The sequence below is a fragment of the Bipolaris victoriae genome (genome assembly GCF_000527765.1).
Source record: "Bipolaris victoriae FI3 unplaced genomic scaffold scaffold_17, whole genome shotgun sequence".
Classification (NCBI taxonomy): Eukaryota; Fungi; Ascomycota; class Dothideomycetes; order Pleosporales; family Pleosporaceae; genus Bipolaris; species Bipolaris victoriae.
Window position 1 is genome coordinate 265367 of NW_014575375.1, and position 19203 is coordinate 284569.

Consider the following 19203-nt stretch of genomic DNA (forward strand, 5'->3'; position numbering starts at 1 on the left):
TATCTACGATTTAGAAATAGTGTTAGCGTTTGTAAAGTAGCCAATACTAGGGTGGTTTCGTACGTCTCCGGAAATGGCGAGCTAGATGATCGATTCGAGAATAGCGGCTCTTGCAGATATCGCAGACAAAGGGATTCGATTTGGCTGTGCTGGGCACTGCTTGTTGCGCAGAACCGGCCACATGTTCCTCTGATGCTTGATAACTTGCGTCAACGGTATTACCAGAGGCCGCTGAATCGGCTGAGCCGGTGCTCATAGTAAATGTGGTCTTTTCGATATGTTGCGCAGGAGATTGTTGGTGCCCAGTCGTCCAAATGTTTCTTGGTAGCAGGATGTATAAGAAGAAACTTCATGCCGAAGACGTGTTTGTAGTAGCCACTATGAGAGTATTGGACGGGGAAGGGATCCGCGGGAAGCGTTAAATGCGGGGTACATAGCATCTTGTGCGTGGGGCTACAGCTTGGCGCCGAATCGAGATTGGATAAAAAGTTCCGTCTCCTCTCTGGGGCAAGCAGATGGAGTACGCATACGTATGCGTAGCAGCAAAATAGAGTCCGGCTCATCAGAGTAGGTATTGAGTCCGTACGAGTAAGTCTCTCTCCAGAGAACCAATGAAACCTTCCAAGCCGGTGTCCAAGACCGCTATGAAGCTTGTCATTTCAGAATGGGGAACAAAGGACCTATTTTGTGACATGACCAGTCTATACTGTGGCAGTCGGTAAGCTCGGACGACCAAGCTAACAAGATGCGGGCCTCGTTTGCTTTAATTCTCTGTGATCAGGCAGGACCGGCCCGCCTAAAGCTTTGTGATTATGATAGCAGGTATTAGGCATGATTCAGCTACTATGACGTCTCGCACAGAGTCTGCTATCAAGTCAAAAGTCAAAAGGGAAGGTAGTTTCGAAGTCATCCAGATGTTGCGCGACATACTTACCGGAGGCCGAATCTTCCAATGGTCCGGACAGTGCCGCCCGAGCATCGGCCTGATGAGGCTGCCTTGCACGTGCCGGCGCCCCCGTCGGGCCATTCATTCTGCCCGTGATTTCATTCATTTTCCGGGTCGCGATTTGGCTAGTTTCGCTAGTCTAGCCAATCTGGCTGCCCTGGTAGAGGTTCTGCCGTGGTTCTGCCGTCCGTTACGGCAGAGCTGTTTTCTTTGTTTCTTGATTCATCTGCAAGATTGATTTCTTTTAACCTCAGGAAACCGACCACGTACCTGATGCCTCTCGCAACTCTTGCATAGGGCTAACTTTTAATTTCCTCTTATAGTCAGCTCTGTAGCCAGTTCTATTGCTGGTCAGGTTAATAGAGATTTTAAGGTTTGCTACGTGACAAGGCGCTTTCCCGATATAGCAATCCCGAAAATATTGGCACTGCTAATGCCTATAGACATCCTCCGAGCCAATTAGATTGCATTTTCTTTCTGCTCGAACCCCCGGGGACGGATTGTGATATGCAGCTATACAGCTGCGATAAGCAGTAGACGAAGCCTGTTTTAGTACTCAAACTCTATTTATTGGTAACGCTGTTTTGCGGCCCCAAGACCTACGTTTTTCCAAACATGACGCTGCTTCTGTTATCATTATCTACACGAGCCTATATTGTTAATACATCAGATGTAGCAGTCATACAACGGATTTCTACCGAATGAGCTCTTATTCCGAGCTGACTGTAAAACATATCTATCATACCTGGTTGACATCCATGTATGATCTTTTAGGGTGACAGGCTGTAGCATGTTTCACCTACAGCAGGATCAACCGCGGGAGCGATTGCGGCAATTCGGCCCAATCGCACAGCTTCTCAAGTCTAACAAGTCAATCCTGCCATTTCTAACGGTTCCGTCGATTGCATGGGTTCTTAAGCTGAGCTTCGGTGAATTACCTGCATTTTCCAGGGCAGCTCCTTGTGTCACGCAATCAGATCAAACAATGACAGCGATATAATCCCGTTAGTGAGTTCTACTCTGTTCTCACCGCCTACACAACCGCTGTATCTATATCATTTGTATGCAAGCTGCCGCTTATCGTTTCCTCTCCCTTCTAGAATATTTAAGAACACTCTAAAAAGTATTTTCGATACGCAAAAGCACGATAAAGTTCATTTCTTTTTTGCAAACGTTCTTTTTCCTGTCGATGCAATGCAGATAGGAAAGACTGGTCGCAGCAGGATGAATTCGAAAGCATGTGATCAATGCTATAGATGTAAGGTTAAGTGCACGATGGAGCTCAGCGGCTGCGGGCGCTGTCGACTGACGGGTGGCGCATGTACGTACAGCCTGGGCAAATGGATGGGCCGGCCAAAGAAGTCGAGCCAGCAAATCTCGAAAGCCCAAGCAAGAGGGACGAGAGATGCCGGAAATGCCTCTCTAGAGCACAATAGAAACCTTTCGGGTAAGTCTCGTCTATCATCATACAAAATAGAAATATCTGTTAATTCTATCAGATCATATCATACACATGCCAGATACACAACAAGGGTGGGAGATGCTCTCATCCGCTATGGACGAGTCTGACATGAGCATTTTGAATCATGAAACAATATCACTATTCTCGATGGGCGATAACACCCCGGCCAAAGTCGAAGACTGCTACACCAGCCCCGATGAATGCCAGAGTATCAATACTTCAGATAAGAAGACGAGTCCAAGTTCCTTTTCTCCCACTTGGACTAAAGCCAGAGAGACGCCAACAAGTGGCATGGAGACCAGTAGCACCCCATCGGTATGTTTTAGTCGCGTACTTAAAACGAAAAGTAAAATTATAGACCTAACCAGCGCTGTAGCCACAGGAGTGCCAACAAGGCAATTATCATAAGCATCGAGCCAGCGCATACTCATATCTGCCAACTCCACAGAGCCCCGGTTGTCCTCACGACTTCAACTTTGGAATAACGGGCACGGATTTTACAGCTTCGCCATCAGCTTCCTTGGGAGGCAACATCGAAACGTAAGCTATATGAACACTTCATCATCTCTCAAGAAGACCGTACACTAAAACAAGTCACAGAAATTCTGCTAGACATACCGAAGACATGGACTACGGACAAACACGTGCAGTAATGCAAGAGAGACCTACTTCTCCTAACGAGCAAGCGTGCAACTGCAAATGCTCTCAAGTCGCGCTAGCCTGCCTAGACAAAATCTCCGTCGTGCCTTCTGAAGCCCGTTACATGGACCGTCTCCACATCATCCAGTCCGCTCTCATGACCGCAGAGCGGCTAGTTCTCTGCACAGACTGCCCACCAAACATGACCATTGCAAGATGTTGCTTCATCTTGGGAAACACGCATGAGCTGGTGAGTGATGTGAGTGCCCACGCAGGAGACGCATCCAGCCCTCCCACCACCATGCTCTCCCGCCAATCGATAGAATACATGAGGCGCATCAAGCGCCGCGCTAGCATGCTTCTTGCGGGGTTGAAAGCGTTGCAAGAATTTGGGTCCGGGGATCGGCGTCTTTCAAATATGCAGTCTGAGTTTCTATCAGTGCTTGCAAGTTCTTGGCTTGTGCTACTACCAGATTATCGAGATTGAAAAACAATATTACAAATTTAAAATCTCAAACCACTGGAATTCAAATAAATATGTTACATTATGATTTTTTTTCTCTTCTCATGGAATGGGTTTGGGCTGCCGAATAAGGATGGTGGTTGTGTAAGGCTTTGACCATCCATATTGCGGGCGCTCCTGTTGCACCAATTTGACCACTTGGAAGCCGTGGTCTTGGTAAAGCTTGACACCTGGGGTTTTGGCAACAACAATCGTCTTAAGACTGTTTCTGTCCGCGTATGCCAGGCCTTCAGCGAGCAACATGGAGCCGATGCCACGTCTCTGGTGCTCCGGATGTGTAGCCAGATAATCCAATGCTTCGAGGTAATTAGTCCAAGTAAAATGTCCAAGATTATGTTGGAAAGTTCACCGAGAAACTCATCCCCAGTGGACAGCGCTTCGGCTTCTGCTTTCTCTATTGCCTCGCTCAGCTCGTCCACCATCTGATGGTCAATGCCACGGATTGTCCCGTCTTCAGTTACGTTCTGGAACGATTGTTCATATGCTTGACGTTTTTCCAAATCATCCTCGAGCACTATGCCATTGGCCCACGTATCAGCATGTCCATCGGGGATAATCCAACGCGCATAACCAACAGCATTCCCGGTAGCTTCGTCTACAACCTTGCGGTGACGCTTAGTGGATGTTACTTTGACAAGGTTCCATGGCAAACGCCTTGCGCAATCATAGATGATGTTTTCCAGCATTATTCTCTTCCATAGAGACGCCCAATGTGCATCTTGGTAAAATGCGCGCATCATGGTGTCAGCCAGACCTGTTGAGTCGGTGGGCTTCACTGGATGGATCGTGTAGATCTGGAGGCAAAAGATTAGCAAGAGATGACAGCAGAGACTAGTACTTGCAACCTGCCATTTTTGTAAAGATGTGCAGATTATGTTCGCCGATGAGTAAAACTTTGCTGAGTGGAACAACTGGGTGGGCGTCACAGGTCAGGGGTGTAGGAAAGGTCTAGCAGGTGGTGTCGTTGAGCGCCAAACTTTCTCGCTTTCCAAATCCATATGTACTTAACAGTCCTCCTGCATGCTACTCTTCATCCTTCAAGTGTTCCTGCATAATTCTTTGCATAACCACCCCTCGTTTGGGTCGTTGGCTAAACTATCATTCAGGAGGATGACTCCTGCTTTTCATTCAAGGTTTTTGCGGTTACTTGAGTTGCATCGCGTGGATTTTCCGGCCCGAACCATGCATGGGCCGATCTTCACGCCGGAGGGGGAATGTCAAACAACAACTTCGGAGCCGAAAATGAACCTCCGAAAACTTCAAGGCTCCGCAACAACTATGGAGCGGCGTGTGTTCGCTTCCAGAGAGCACGCGCTCAGCGCCACACAATCGCGTTACTCAGTGATTTAGAATATGATGATAGTGATCTTGCATTGTATATAACATGTGACACAGCCACTACTACTAAAGAAAGAGTATCATCCAAACCGCTATATGCGCCCACTCACATCTAACCAACCTTATTCCTCGCTCAAACATTGACGAATTAAGTAACCGACATGTTACCCACAATCATAAGCAAGATATCTCGCTGTAAGTTTTGAAAGCCGCCCTTCTTCCCCCCCTGCACCCCCAAAACCCAATTTCCAACTTGAGAAGCAGTAAGCTTACCCTCCTCAAAGACACAAATTTATCCAATCCAGAACATCAAAACCCGCCATACAGCGCTAGCAACGAAGACAAGCCTTTCCTCCCAACCGCACATGAGAGAGAAGATTATACCTCTCCAGCCGCCAGCCGGCCCCGCTCACGCCTCTGCTCCGCCAAGCACTCGGCTGCACCTGGGACCTCATGAGCTACGGCTGGGTGCACCCGCGCTGCGTCAAGCCCGACGAGTCGCAAATGTGGATCCAGAAGCACGGGCCCTGGAAGTGGTACTACGACGGGAATGCTACGCAGGAGATTCCTCTAGAGGACCTGCCGATGACAGTGCGCGCCCATACCGAGTAAGGTTACCATGTTATACATTGTTTGTATACGCTCAAACTGATGCATTTGGCGGGTATGAGTGGCCATCTTGTTACCGATGAGGCGATTGCCCTGGCGCATACGCAGCATTGTGTGGGTGTGATTGCGTCATCCGAGAATACGGATTCTAAGCAGATTAATACGGCTGTGGATATGCTGTTTGCGCGGTGTGTGACGCTTAATTAGATTGACGGTTTCACTCGTGTTTGAACTGGAGGGGAAAAAAAGAACATGAGATTCTGTCAGTAGTAGTGAAGTTGCAGTTACCAAGGTCGAACTTTTATCTTGGAATTATATGAGCGCATCAATATCGAGTTGATAATCACACCATCCTTAGGTGTGAACTTGATCAACATTGAGTATGTATTGATAATTAAACAGAAACAGTGAGAATCGTATCTAAACCTCACTTCCACCATCTTGCTGCTCCTCATCACCCGGCTTATGGCCATGCCCTTCAATGTCCTCCATATCCTCATCCATACCGGGCCAGAGCACTCTCTTCTGCAGCACACCCTTCACATTAAGCACTGCCACCCAAAACCATAGTATAACAAGTACAATAGTCATAGCACTACATACCCCCTTGATTCCGGGGCTGTCCAGGGCTTTCGCAATCCAAATAAGCGCAATCGTCATTCCGGCGTTGGGGAAAATGAAACCCCAATGGTTGAGTGTAAAGTGCGAATCTTTGGCGCTAATGATGATGCTGACAGTAGCAATTGCACTGAACCAGAAGGAAATGAGCCAGAAGAAGATGCCTACTATGACGCCGAATGCTTTAATTGCGTCGCCAACAGGGAAGGATGTGATGGCGAGGAAGTTGGGGGGTAGATGTCTTGGAGCCTCAATGCCGAGCGCGACGCATGCATTGGCAGTGTAAGCTGCTGGACCGACAGCAACGTACATGCCAGGTCGCTTCGGGACCTCGGGAAGATTGCTGTTGACGAGGCGAGTGAAGTAGAGGGTGAGCATCAGAAATGCAATCGTCCAGCCAAGCCCCTGAAACGCGATGCTGCCAATGAATATCTTATAACCTGCATCAGGAGGCTGGCTCTTCAACAAAGTACTGCCCAGAACACCCAAGATAAGGAAGGGGTAAATTGGTAAGATCCACGAGGGCATGGCGTCGGCGACGGGAAGTTCTCTTCGGTCAAAGATGACGTGGTACTGAAAGACGGCGACAAGGATGACAATGGCAGCGTAGAGCCAGTAGAGTATCTCCAGTGCCTTGACTAGCCATGGCCCGCTCGAGGGAACACCATAAAGCTCCATACAGTAGATGATCAACGCAATACTGACAAAGTATGCGCCGAAGAAGAAGCTTTCGTAAGGGTGATGTAAGCTGAGTTTCAGCGATCCACGGTTGTGTATGAAGCGGTAGGAGATGCACGCGGTGAATATGAGGAATAAGACGATATCTAGTATGTAAAATATCTTCCCTATTGTCTTCAAGCCAGAGAAGCTGTACGGTTGTTGGCCAAGTAGCGTGGCAAGCGCACCGGTTGACATTGTGCATTCGAACCAAGACCAGCTAAAGTGATCAAGACGCTTTTTCCATGGTAGATGTGTGGGGTTGTAGTCTTCTCGTTGTGCTGGCCGGGTACGCCGTTTGATAGGGCGAGGAAGTGAGTGTGAAGGCATGCTGGTGGTCGTGTCACTAAGGGCACTGTTGACAGTGAGGTTGTAACAACAATCCAGTCGCAGACTGGCAAAGCAATTGATCCAAACTCAACAAAGTGCAGCGACGAGACAGACTTGTGTTATGTTAATTGCCAAGGATTCCGCTACTGCTGGGCGAAGCAAATGCCATGATTTCTTGACGTCAAATTGGCATTCCATCGTTCGAAGCCAAGAAAATGTTTAAGATAAAGGCGTCATAATCTTAGGGAGGTCGACCTGGAACCCTGAAGAAGTATGGCTTTCGTAGATCGCGGTGAAGGTCGAGCGAATTAAGCAGTGTCACCCCTGCATCATCGAGCCTCATAGATCTTCGTGCAACGTGATGACAACCTCCTGCGTATTTCTTGAAATCCATGTCCTAGGGGTTATTCACAGGCTGGGCTGCGATAGGCTCAGCTGCGACGATCGTAGTTATAGTGCTGCCGCGGCAGGTGATGTGTCAATGACGTAACGCTCGCGACAGCGAAACACCATCCTTCATCGTCTTCTTGTGAGGTTTCCTTGAAGGAATTAATATGGGGAGATTGCTTATTTTCTCTGCGTGTGGGTACTTCCGATGATGCTTAATTTGCTTGCCCGCCACAACATCCTCCAGCCGTGAGAATGCGCAATGTCTGCATGAATGATGTTGTCATGTGACATTCTTTAGAGTACGCCTATTGCTATAGAAATTGGTAATGGATACCTTAGATTTCCTTGAGAAGTTTGATAGTATCCAGAAAGCCATCGTAATCTGATACATGGGCGATAATATCGTCTTTGGCTGGACTAAGGCCATTTGAACCATTAGACTTTTACAGCAACCCTACGAGAACGCTCAACCGACACTGAGAGTTTCCATTCATTCTTTTGGAATATTCATTTTTTTTGGAATGGTACTCAGTTCAAAATTATCGATGGAAATAGCTACAAACCTGATCGCGAAAGTTTGACTGAATGTTGAGATCACGGTCCGCCTTGGCGAATGGCAGTGAGTTAGTAGAAGGAGAAAATCCCGTTGTCGTTGTACAAAATTGTGAGAAGAAAGTCTGAACTTTTCTGGAAGATAATGGTACTTTCCAACGTTGCGACAGTCTCATGTGGGTAAGTTAATGTTATCAGCTCCGCGCCAGTTACCGGCCTACTCGACATCTAACAAGAATGGGAAAGGCGTATCATTCTAGAGGCAGATACAAAGTCACCTTATGCAATGAGTCATATTCGCTACATCTGTGTGGGTTTTGGGAAGTCTATCTTTTCACATACTCAGTATGGAATCTTGTTACTAGAACGGTTGATAACGCCTACGCGCAAAGCCGCTGCTAATCTTCTTGAATGCGTGGATGGTGATTGATATAGCGCTGCATTCATTTCCTTTATGAAATTCGCATTTCACAAATCCCAAGACTCGAGGTTGTTACGCAAGTTCCTGGACGATCCCACATTAGTGTTAGTAAGACCAAAATTCCCTGGGCATCTTAGTTGTTCTACTAGACCCCCAGGGCCGAGGAGCAAAACTAGGATTCCGCGGAATTTTCCTTGTTGGTGACGCGATGCCCATGGCATGAACCACAAAGTGTGTTTTAAGATGTTTTTGCACGTCATCCCGACTATCCTCGGAAGCAATAGGGTTTCTCGTTACCATGATGTTTGCGATACATTCCGCAGCTGAGAAACTCTCTCGTATGCGCCACCCAGGCTTCAAAGCTAACCTTGATGTATTGGCAAAGGAAGATTGGACTCCATGTGACCAAGGTAGCACTGCAATGTGTTGAGCACGGCCATGTAACATATAACTCGGTCCCTTAAGAACATCGTGACATGTCAAGTTACACAAACAAAGTGCCTGACAGCAAACCTCGTATGCGCGACCGTTTGACCCAAAAAGCCCATGAGACAGCATATACGATTTGACTATGAGTCCAAGAACCCGGTCCCGGGATTCATCAATTTCTATAAATAATCTAAAATCGATGCGTTGGCAAACCAACCACCCAATAGCTTTTTCATCGTAAAATTTATCATTTATCTGGGCAATTTTCCCGTACATATGCACCACTGACACCCCAAATCGCGTCTAAGCTAGCCACATCATTTATCAGCCAACGCAAGCCCCTCAGAAACAATGGAACTTTTGATCTGGCGAATCACAACCGCAACTCAAGCGAGCTGCGATACGAAAAGAATCGCGTGCCAGTTCATTATCCCCAAGCCCGAAGAAAAGCGGAATCAGACGACACAGGACCTTCGTATTATGTATGGTACATATCGTTTCTTCCAGGGCCACCCACACACTTTAATATCGATGATAACCGCATTCGCTGTTAACGCCCAGGGGTGTGTGTGTGGCTGGAAAGTACCGTTTATGCAGGGTAATATATAGTTATACGCATGTAACCCTCACATATCAGGCTGTTTTTCATTCTTATTTGCTTGATTGCGCAGGCGCAACGGTTCGTGCGTGGTGCAACGTCTGATGGGCCCATACTCACGGCGATAGCGATAGCGAGTTGGGTAGCCAAGTCAAGGCGAGAGAGAGACACTGTAGGTATATCAGAGAGCAAATATAAGAGATAAAAATAAAAATAAGCTTTCGACAACTCGTTAAATTTCGATAGTAACAATAAATGTCTTTCGCAACAAGTGGCTTGCGTCTCTTTTTTTCAGCTTTGCACTTGACCCCGCGTTTTGGGCCCGTGTGTTGGCTCCCCTTCCCCGCGCCACTGTTCTTTTCCTTGCATTGAGAGCCCCGTCCAGCGAGAAAATAAACTCTTGTGTGAATACCCAGAGCCAAAGTATCGTTGTCTTAGGAACTAGCTAGGTACCAAGATACCAAATCACAGCCCCCTCCAATGTGGAAAAAAGAGGATGACATTCAGCGGTACCGAAACGCGGGATGCGCGACTAGGTGCCCGGCACACGCACGCGATACTACCAGCTAACACGTATTAGCTGGAGTGCCTTAAAAAAAAACTCATAAGCTAACAAGTTAATACGCTAGCCGGGGCCGGCCGTGTGCGACCTTACCCCTTTGCGATCCGGTCTTTGTTCTCCCCCCTTCTTCCATAGGATGAGAATGGAAATGGAGTGCGGTTGGTTATGGGGGAGGAGTCGTGGCGCGGAAAAGTGGTTTGTGAGCGTGGTGTTAGTGGAGGGGCTTGTGTGGCTTGTATAGAATGTTTGTATGACGGGGGCATTTGTGTGGTGTGATGCGGTTTTTGGGACACGAGCGAAAGGGGATGGATGGGCTGAGTGGCATGGGTTGTTTTTTGGTTATATAAGAAGGGGACGGAAGGGAGGGTGGTGGGATATTTCAAGTTCAATATTTCAACGGGTAGAAGAAAGAAGTCAAAGGATACTATACTTACTACGGGCAATATGTTTCTACCTTCGTTGACTCTTCTCGCTACTCTCTCCTCCATTTTCCTGCCTCATGTCCAAGCCGTCGGTCGCGCAATCGTTAGCAATCAATGTCCGGAGGCTATTTACCTCTGGTCCGTAGGCGGAAGCATCGGTCCACAGCAGAAGATCGAGCCGTCGACATCCTACAGCGAGACATTCAGACGCGACCCTCAGTCCGGGGGCATCGCGCTTAAGATTTCGCCAATTGCAAATGGCATCTTTCAGCCGAATGTCAGCCAGACTATTTTCGCGTACAATCTTGATGGCCAGCAGGTCTGGTACGATATGAGTGATATCTTTGGCGATGGATTTGCCGGACGCACAATGTCGCTCAAGCCGAGCGACACCACCTGCCAGAGTATTGTTTGGGGATATGGAAAGCAGCCCGCTGGAAGTTCGATCAAGGTGTGCGGGTCCGGCACTGACTTGACTCTATCGTTTTGCACGGGTGGTTGCTTGCCGAGTTGGTGTAAGTCTCATATCTTTCTTTGAGTTTGTGGTGATTGTGGCGTTTGGGTTGCTAACGTGACGTTTAGATCCTTGCGGAAATGCTGCACCGGGAAGTAACAAGGTTTGCTGCACGCATTGTATTGGAAGTCATCACTGCGTTGCGCCGCCGTCATGATTGAAATGAAGATAACAATTGGAAATGTGCTGATGATTGCGAATTGGGGACGACGGCTTTATGGTCCAGACGTCAATTTCCTGTACGCATGTTCGGAGCGAGATTTGGCTAGAGAGTGGAGTGTGGGAGTTCTTCGCACACCTACTATCCTTAGTAATGATAATTTGTTTACTGATGATCTTTCTTAAAGTCTCATGAAATAGTTCTGACCTAGCTAGTTCCTTCAGATGCTTGTCTAAGAAATGCAACATATTAGAATACTCCGAATGCACCTATCCGACCTATCCAAAAGCAAGAACGTTCTACATAATGTGGTCGCGAGACCTGTGCGCAAGCGCGTAATCTCCTATTGCATTCTATAATACTGTTGAACGAGATGAGCATCCCTAGCGACACCAAAACCCCGTTGGATACCCTGCATGCTTTCATCTTGGTACATGTGTTGCCCTTCTCCGACTAAAATTATATCCATATGCATACCACTTTACTCCGAAAGCCTGAACTCATCCCTGATTCGATTCGACCAATTTCCCCGCTTTATCCTCACAGCCTGCTACTTCATGTGTAAACAATCATTTGCTCGCTCGTTTCTGATGGTTTGAAGAAACTCATCCAGTCAATGGTTACCCAACTCGCAATGTTGAACGTGGATGTTTCAGAGGTATGTAGTTCAGGGGCGAGGATCCTACAGCCAGATCCTATCTCGAGCTCAATCATGTTGTTTTCCAGGGTCTTGACCTCGCTGATGTTTGGTTCCATGTATCTTGTCCTGCGACCTCTCTTTGTGCGACTCGCGTCGTCCTTTCCAACATTGTTGTTCTTCTTCGAGCTTCCATTGTCTTCAATAGGCTGTGAGCGGCTGTCGGTTGAGATGGGTAACACAAAACCCTGGAACACAGCTTCTTTGGGCATAGATGAAAAGCTCTGGACTTTGTTGAAGTTAAACTGGAAGCTATCCAGATCTAGAATCATTAGCGCAAGTAATGCAGGACTCTCAATAAACTTGCTGAGTAAATCAGGCAGCCGTCGCCTTATTTTCTGCTTTTCACGGTTTCTAATGTGGCAGCTATTGTCCACCTTCTCGTCAGCTTTGGGCTTTTGGTCGCGCGTTGAGTTGCTTTTTCTAGCTGGCTCCGTCCCACGAAAGAATGCGCTTTGCGCCCACGACTCAGGGTTGAATGTCGCGCTGTTGAAGAGTCGCGAATGGCTGTTCGCATGACGTAAGAAAAGGCGACTGCCAATCATCGATGACTGGCGTATCCTACTAGCGTACGGGTTCAGATCTGAGAATGGCCTGCGGAAATTAGAGTATCTCCAAACTTCGTAAGGCGTTAAGAAGCTCAGGGCCTCCAACTCGCGACGCATATCGACTCGCGTTTCTTTAACCCCACAAAAGAACTGGATATTGATATTCTTGCGTTCAAGGTCCATTAGTAGATCCAGATAACTGAAGCCGCCCTCGTCTGTGGCGTCGCAATTAATGATTGCTTCGTGGGATTCGCTGGGGAAAAAGAGTTCGATGTATCTCAACTGCATGTCTTTGGGAGCCGTCTCATTGATCATTTTCAGGAAGGCAAATGTGAATTTATTGCAAGATCGCAAATGTAGGTGTGTGAGTGTAGGAGGCAAAACCTTCAACCGCGCCTCTTCCAATGTCTGTAATCTCCCGTCTTTCAGTACGAGGTTGCGTGTTGGTGTATCATTCTTATTGGGTGTAGCTTGACTGTTCTCGCTCGAAAAGACAACGTTTTGTGGACAACCGAGAGCATCCATGGGGACATCAAGACGCTTCAGGCTAGAAAATCCGGCTAATGTGATGGTGTGTTTTCCCATATTTCGCCATTGGAGATCGCGAAACTGGAGAGTCTCGAGAGTCGCCGGCCCCTTCCACCTAGTATCTTCAGCAATGGTGAGGGATTGGAGTGTGTGACGCAGTATCTGGAGAGCGATTCCGTCGAATGGGGTAACTGGAAGTAGTTCTGGATTTAACGAAGGAAATATATGGGGCGCTGAGTGGTTCGGTCTGGGTGGCTGACCAGCTTGGAAACGTCTGGCTCCCGGGAGCTCGATCGTTATTGATCTCATGTTCGAGCACAACGCTACCAGTGTGTTCAAGAAGAAGGCTTGGTCCTCACGCCATACTGGACCCAAGAAGTTCTTGGTTTTCCGGATGTGGCTCCAGGTTACCTCGCCCTGGGTGTTGGCAGTGATGATTCTGCCGATCATCTCCTTGACGTCACCATCGAGGTTGGGAACGTCTCGGCAATGACAATCTTGGTGATGGGAACAATCAAAATCACCGAGGTCGACGTTTGTGACTTTCTGGATAAGTTCAGGGTGATGCCCAAGCATCTCAAGGAAACCTCTGATATTTGGCTGACGAAGCACTGGCTTTCGAACCATAGTTTCTTGCACAATACCGCTGAGCCGCTTGTTTACAAGCGCAAAGTTGAATATAGACTTGTCTGTGCGGAGCTTGGAGGCTATCAAGTCAATCAACTCGGATGGTAGGTCAAGAAGACATATCCTGGCGCGCTTGTACGCTTCATCGTAGTCCAAAGCAGTGTTTGATTGGTGATCGGAGTATTGCTGCTCATGACTGGGGGCAGTCTCTCGTCTCGTAGTCTCGCGTGGGAGGTTTGGGATGGCAGGCGCAATACCAGGGCTTCCCACCCGTCTCTTTCTCATCCTCGAGCTGGACGGTGTTGATGGCGCCATTGTGAATTTGTGGGCTTGCCTGAGGTGAAGTGATTATCGGACGCTTGAGTTGCGCCGTCTTCTTGCTTGTTTCTATATGCTCATGCGCTGGGTAGAAATCGATGTGGGCATTTTAGTCCCGTGAGTTAGTCACACCTGCGGCAACCGCGCTATATGCAGCTGATAAACACGAGGTGACGCCAGAAGGGGAGCGGGGGGATGAATAGATTGTTTTCTGTTGCTGCAGGCTTGAGAGATGGCCTACGATAGTATCTGAAAGATTTGGAAAGTTCTGCCTGTTTCAGGGACTGTCTTTCTGTCGCACTCGTTCACTGTAGTGGGAGGAGTGACACGTTCACGCCAAGACGCTAACGTTCGATTGGGTGATTCGTCATTGCTGCCTGATACACACACGTGATTGATAGATGATGCATTCGGCATGGAAAAATCCCGTTCGAGGCAGGAGTGCATAGATAAAGCATCGAGTGTGCACTTCCTTGTTTTGTACATGTGTGGGGTAGAGGTACAGATGGCGGCTCCATAAGACAGGTCACGCGATTGGAGAAATGGACATATTTGACGAATCGCTTCTTTTGATAACATTACCCACTATACTAAAATATGGACACCCAAACTAGGTTTCCTCCTCTCTTCGAGAATATGAGCTCCATGGCCCTGATTCACAGAGAAAACGATCAATTGGATCTGATTCGACAAGACCCCGCCGTTCAGAGGTATACATTTCAATCCCAACAAACGTCCACTGGTGATTTTCCGCTCCATAGAAGCCTCTCCTTCCTATATCTGTAGTATCGCAATGCCTTCCATGTACTTCATTGCTCCCGGAACCCCCAACGCCTAGCAAGTCATACATCATCCTGCTAGACTTCGCGTCTCCCATCTCTTTGGATAAAAACGTGTGGTCAAGCAGAAGAGCTCTCTGCGGGTATGATTGTGATACTGGTTTTTGTGATGAAGCTGCGGGGCGATAACGAGGATGTTCAACAATGACACCGTCGGAGCGTTCGACCGCGCGATACTTCTTGGGTCGTCGCTTGGAGGTGCTTTGAGTCTTCTTCGTTGTTTCGTAGAGGGTGTGGAGAGAGATGTTTGCATTCTGACGAATGTCGCAGCTGGGCTTCTTGAGTGGGCTCTCTACAAGGACCCGCATTTCGAAGTAGATGAAATGTAAGTAGCTTCGGCTAAGCAGTTGATAGCCCAGTGTTTTCTGTATGTTTGATGCTCTTCTCTATATCAGTGCTTCATGCTCGCTTTTGTACTTACAATCCAATCTATACTGATACTATTAGCGTGCGAGCTCTTACGAAGTACGAGGGCTTCACAGAATCCAGAACTTTTCCATCGAGATCTCAAACTCTCCACAGCGTTCATTTGCCCTTCTCCTGTGCGACCAGCTCGTTGCGAAACAGTTGCCTTACGAACGAAGACCGGGGATCGTCCTAAAACCACCCCACAAAGATATCATATCTGCAGGTATCGGTCCCAGCCTTCAAAATCTAGACCGCAAGGGCCTCTCAGAATCAACCGTAGTCCTAAGGTGGGTAAGCTGCCGCGGCTACAACATGCTATCCCCATGTCTGCAACGTCTTTTGAGGGTGGAATAACGTCATAAGAAGGTGATGGTGAGGTGTTCTAGACTTGCAGGTTGGGTGTGGCGCCTGAGCATCTCGACTCCATGACCTGGTGTTGTGCAGCCGAGATGCACAGCCCCCCGCCCTGCGTAGCGAACATGATGTCATGCGCAAGGCCGACAATGTTTTTTGCGGATGTCAAGTATCAGCCAGAGATTCCGGACAGCGCAGCTGCAAACTAGTCAAAGGGCTAGACTTCTGAGTTGTAGTAGTGTAGAAAGTAGGGAGTTTAAGAAAGAAGATTGCTGGGAGAGGAGCGTGGGGGTGGGATGATGTCATGATACGCTAGTCAAAGACCCTGACAGGAACAGGAAACGCAAAGCAAAAGTGACCAAGGGTCTTGTAGCAGTACAAGCTAGACATGGGAAATCTGAGAATCGTTCTGAAACTTATCTACCGTTCCACTTTTATGCCTGACTAGAGAAAATCATGTGCCGTGTTCAATCGCACGGTCACATGGTGAAAGGCGGCCAGTCGTACAGCAGAGGCACATTCTGTGCATGTAACAAGCGAGAACGATAAACCGTCTCCAACCCTACGTCTTCTTCATCCGTCTCGGTCATAAAAATGAGATTGTTTCAATGTAACTAGTACCGATTCAACCTATTATACAATAAAGGGGAATACGAAGTGGAATGTAGAGGTAAAGGAACATTATCCAACACTGCTTGAACAGTGGATAAGCGGTTTTGACAGAATAGAGGTGCATCAATCAGGTACTTGCCCTGTAGCAGACACTTGGTCAAGAATCAATCACGACTTGTAGTGCTATGAACGGCAATTGAGTCATTAAGTCTACTGGAGACGCTTACCATACATTGAACGCCGCAGCACCAGCAAGCACCAGCAGCGCAGAGCCCTCTATGCCGAACCTGGCAGCGGCACCAGTGCTCTCAGGTACACTTGCGGACGACTGGCTCGATGTTGGCGAGGGCGCAATACTAGGAGTAGAAACGGTGCTCATGGTTGCGCTGGGCGACGCGCTGGACGACGCGCTGGCCGTCTCGCTGACCGACTCGACCGTCATCTGTCCTGTACTCGCACTCTTTGTCAAAGTTGCAACAGAGGTAGATTGAGCGCTCGTCTTGGTAGTTGTCGCACTAGCGCTTGGTGCTGTGCTTGTTTCGGTCCTCAGCAAGCTATTTCCTGCAACAACGTCGACGGTTAAAAACTTGACATCGTCGTTGGAGAAAACCGCAGTGACGGGTTCACCACCAGTGTCGTCGTTGCCACCCTTCTGCTTTACTGTGCATGTCATCTCGACGTCTTTCTTGTTGTAGTCGCAGCCCAAGCTCATGGAGACACCGCCAGCGTCCATAGTGGCCTGGTAGCGTGTTTGCGAAAGGATAGTCGCGTCAAGGCCCGGGCCCCAACCGCACTCTGAGCTGTCTATGCCAGTAGGGCACGCCATGCGGAATTCGGTCATTGTTGGGTTGACAGTGTTGATTGTCGCGACAGGATCCGCGCCCTCATAGCCTGTTGCGAATATGTTGTTAGAGCGGCTTCGTGAGGACAGGAGGATGACAAGAAAATTGTGGGTGACGAACCACCGGGGAAGTAAAAGCTGACGATATCAGCAGCGCAGACGGTGCTGGCAAGAATGGAAAGAAGGGCGGTTGATTGGCGCATGGTATCTCTGTTGTTGTAGGCTCGATAGTGGGTCTGTCAGAATACGAGTGTAAGAATTAAAGTTTAGAAGTATGTTGATAGGCGGGTAGGTATTGTGGCTTTGTTGCAGGGTAAAAGGAGCGACTATGGTATGTGTGGCGTTAAGGAACGTGAGCTTTGCGACTGCAAAACGAGTGGGCAGACACGGCAAGGCAAAAGGCGAAGCGGACGGGTGTGCGCGCCGACTCTAGTAGATATAAGTACGAAGCGCCATTTACCTGTATCTTTGTTCCCCCTGAGCTTCAGAGCAAGGCTTGTCTTGCTAGCCGCGGCTAGATGTGTGCAATTAGCGGCGATCTGCATGAGATGCACAGCCCGACTTGAACTGTAGCAAAATTGACTCCAGGCCAGCAAAATTGACACCAAGCCTTGCAAAATTGCCGTGTGGGTCAATGTCGGGGATCAAGGAGATTGGCCATTAGTTGGCACGAGTCAGGTTAGCAGCGCTGGTAGGGCCGGGACGAGTGGAGCCGCACGGTAGTAAGTAGGTGAACGACGGCCTTTGCATGTGTTGTCAGGCACACATGGGCTTGAAACGCTTGCCTAGTCGACCAAGACGTGCGTGACACGTGGATTGGGAACAGTGGGGGCTGCGAGTGCCGAGATCCGACATGTTATCGCAATCGCAGCCGTGTTTAGAAGCCGGGCCGTTCTCTGAGGGTCTTGTAATATCACCGTGGATATGGATGCGGATGCGGGTGTGGGTGTGGGATGCAAATAAAAGATGGAGGTAGAGAAGGGCAGAAGGGATGGAGGCTGTGGAGAGCATGGGGATGAGTACTTACCTGTGTACCTGCCTACCATGCACAACCCCACTTTCCTACCTTCCTACACCTGGTTCCAGTGCTATCATCACCACCACCACCACCACCATCATCACCAACACCACCACAGCACTGCATGTATATAGTGTACATCTCCAAAAACTAGCTTGCCGACGATGAGGGCAACCCTTCACCTCACAAAACGCCCCGCATAGTCCGACTGCTCGTCTTTCTCTGTTCCCGGCCATAGCCGCTGCCTTATCAACGAGCGCCCTGTCTGTGAAGTCAAGCTGATCCCTGCACCTAATCACCCTATCTACGCTACAAGCTAGCACTACCAGGCTCATCAGTGATGGAAGCACAGGGTCTGCTTGTCATATGGGCATCTGTTGACCCTACAACAGTAGACGAAGGCGCTCTGAACGACTGGTGGACCAACGAGCATCTCCCTGAGCGCCTGCGCCTCCCAGGATTCCAGCGAGCGCGTCGTTACCGCGCGCTCAACCCTGAAAATGGACACAACGAATATCTTGCCGTGTACCACCTGTCGAATGTGCAGGACCTGGCATCGGTAGAGTATCTGCACGCGCTCAACCATCCCACACAAAAGACGATGCAGTTTATGCCCTCGCTGGCTAAGATGAGTCGGTTTGCTTGCGAGATCGTTTCGTCCGAAGGTTCATCTGTTTTGACATCTGACCAGCCGGCTGAAACACACAACATGCTGTATATGGTAGTTTACAAAGTTGATGCTGCACAGCAAGACCACGACCCATTGTTGTCAATCCAGGAGCATATTGGCCGGGCACGAGACGCTGCATCGGCAAATACAATGCATGTTCACTTGGCTAAAGGCAATCAAAGGCTTTCCGAGATTGGTAGTGCCAGCAGGTCTTACGAAGGCGTGCATTTCAAATCCTCTCAAGCCGTTGGCGAGACTGAAACACTGGCGGCTGACACGGTTATTGCTTTGTACGAACTCAGCCACAATCCGACTGACAGCTCGATAGCCGAGGGCGACACCGTCAGCACACACCTTGGCGACACTTCAAGTCTACCGGGGGTTCGTATCAGGCATACCAATATCTATCATCGCATCGCGTCCCTTGATAGATCTTCCCTTGCGCGTTGACGTGACCTAGACGCTTCTGCCTACGCCTATGCTGGCCGCCTTACCACGACGAAACACATTCGG

At 48.7% G+C, this 19203-nt stretch overlaps 9 protein-coding genes across 9 annotated transcripts; 3 read left to right on the forward strand and 6 right to left on the reverse strand.

The window, feature by feature from the left end:
- Nucleotides 1-875: 875 nt before the first annotated feature.
- COCVIDRAFT_91231 (hypothetical protein) lies at nt 876-1031 on the reverse strand (the record flags this gene model as incomplete). Its single annotated transcript, XM_014704190.1, has 1 exon — nt 876-1031. One exon carries the CDS (start codon nt 1029-1031, stop codon nt 876-878), a length of 156 nt encoding a protein of 51 aa, XP_014559676.1.
- Nucleotides 1032-2140: 1109 nt separating this feature from the next.
- Nucleotides 2141-3534, forward strand: COCVIDRAFT_91394 (hypothetical protein; the record flags this gene model as incomplete). Its single annotated transcript, XM_014704191.1, has 4 exons — nt 2141-2393; nt 2467-2723; nt 2785-2948; nt 3009-3534. The coding sequence occupies 4 exons, from the start codon at nt 2141-2143 to the stop codon at nt 3532-3534; spliced, it is 1200 nt and encodes a 399-aa protein (XP_014559677.1).
- Nucleotides 3535-3612: 78 nt separating this feature from the next.
- COCVIDRAFT_35203 (hypothetical protein) lies at nt 3613-4568 on the reverse strand (the record flags this gene model as incomplete). The annotated part of the gene is made up of 3 exons (XM_014704192.1): nt 3613-3866; nt 3920-4364; nt 4548-4568. The coding sequence occupies 3 exons, from the start codon at nt 4566-4568 to the stop codon at nt 3613-3615; spliced, it is 720 nt and encodes a 239-aa protein (XP_014559678.1).
- Nucleotides 4569-5937: 1369 nt separating this feature from the next.
- Nucleotides 5938-7182, reverse strand: COCVIDRAFT_13508 (hypothetical protein; the record flags this gene model as incomplete). Its single annotated transcript, XM_014704106.1, has 1 exon — nt 5938-7182. The coding sequence occupies one exon, from the start codon at nt 7180-7182 to the stop codon at nt 5938-5940; it is 1245 nt and encodes a 414-aa protein (XP_014559592.1).
- A 3396-nt stretch (nt 7183-10578) lies between these two features.
- On the forward strand, nt 10579-11227 carry COCVIDRAFT_35205 (hypothetical protein; the record flags this gene model as incomplete). The annotated part of the gene is made up of 2 exons (XM_014704193.1): nt 10579-11071; nt 11139-11227. The coding sequence occupies 2 exons, from the start codon at nt 10579-10581 to the stop codon at nt 11225-11227; spliced, it is 582 nt and encodes a 193-aa protein (XP_014559679.1).
- A 558-nt stretch (nt 11228-11785) lies between these two features.
- Nucleotides 11786-13945, reverse strand: COCVIDRAFT_35206 (hypothetical protein; the record flags this gene model as incomplete). Its single annotated transcript, XM_014704194.1, has 2 exons — nt 11786-12189; nt 12235-13945. The coding sequence occupies 2 exons, from the start codon at nt 13943-13945 to the stop codon at nt 11786-11788; spliced, it is 2115 nt and encodes a 704-aa protein (XP_014559680.1).
- Nucleotides 13946-14558: 613 nt separating this feature from the next.
- COCVIDRAFT_35207 (hypothetical protein) lies at nt 14559-15316 on the reverse strand (the record flags this gene model as incomplete). Its single annotated transcript, XM_014704195.1, has 2 exons — nt 14559-15152; nt 15209-15316. The coding sequence occupies 2 exons, from the start codon at nt 15314-15316 to the stop codon at nt 14559-14561; spliced, it is 702 nt and encodes a 233-aa protein (XP_014559681.1).
- Nucleotides 15317-16384: 1068 nt separating this feature from the next.
- Nucleotides 16385-17205, reverse strand: COCVIDRAFT_91331 (hypothetical protein; the record flags this gene model as incomplete). The annotated part of the gene is made up of 2 exons (XM_014704196.1): nt 16385-17052; nt 17124-17205. The coding sequence occupies 2 exons, from the start codon at nt 17203-17205 to the stop codon at nt 16385-16387; spliced, it is 750 nt and encodes a 249-aa protein (XP_014559682.1).
- A 1155-nt stretch (nt 17206-18360) lies between these two features.
- COCVIDRAFT_35209 (hypothetical protein) lies at nt 18361-19140 on the forward strand (the record flags this gene model as incomplete). The annotated part of the gene is made up of 1 exon (XM_014704197.1): nt 18361-19140. One exon carries the CDS (start codon nt 18361-18363, stop codon nt 19138-19140), a length of 780 nt encoding a protein of 259 aa, XP_014559683.1.
- Nucleotides 19141-19203: the final 63 nt, after the last annotated feature.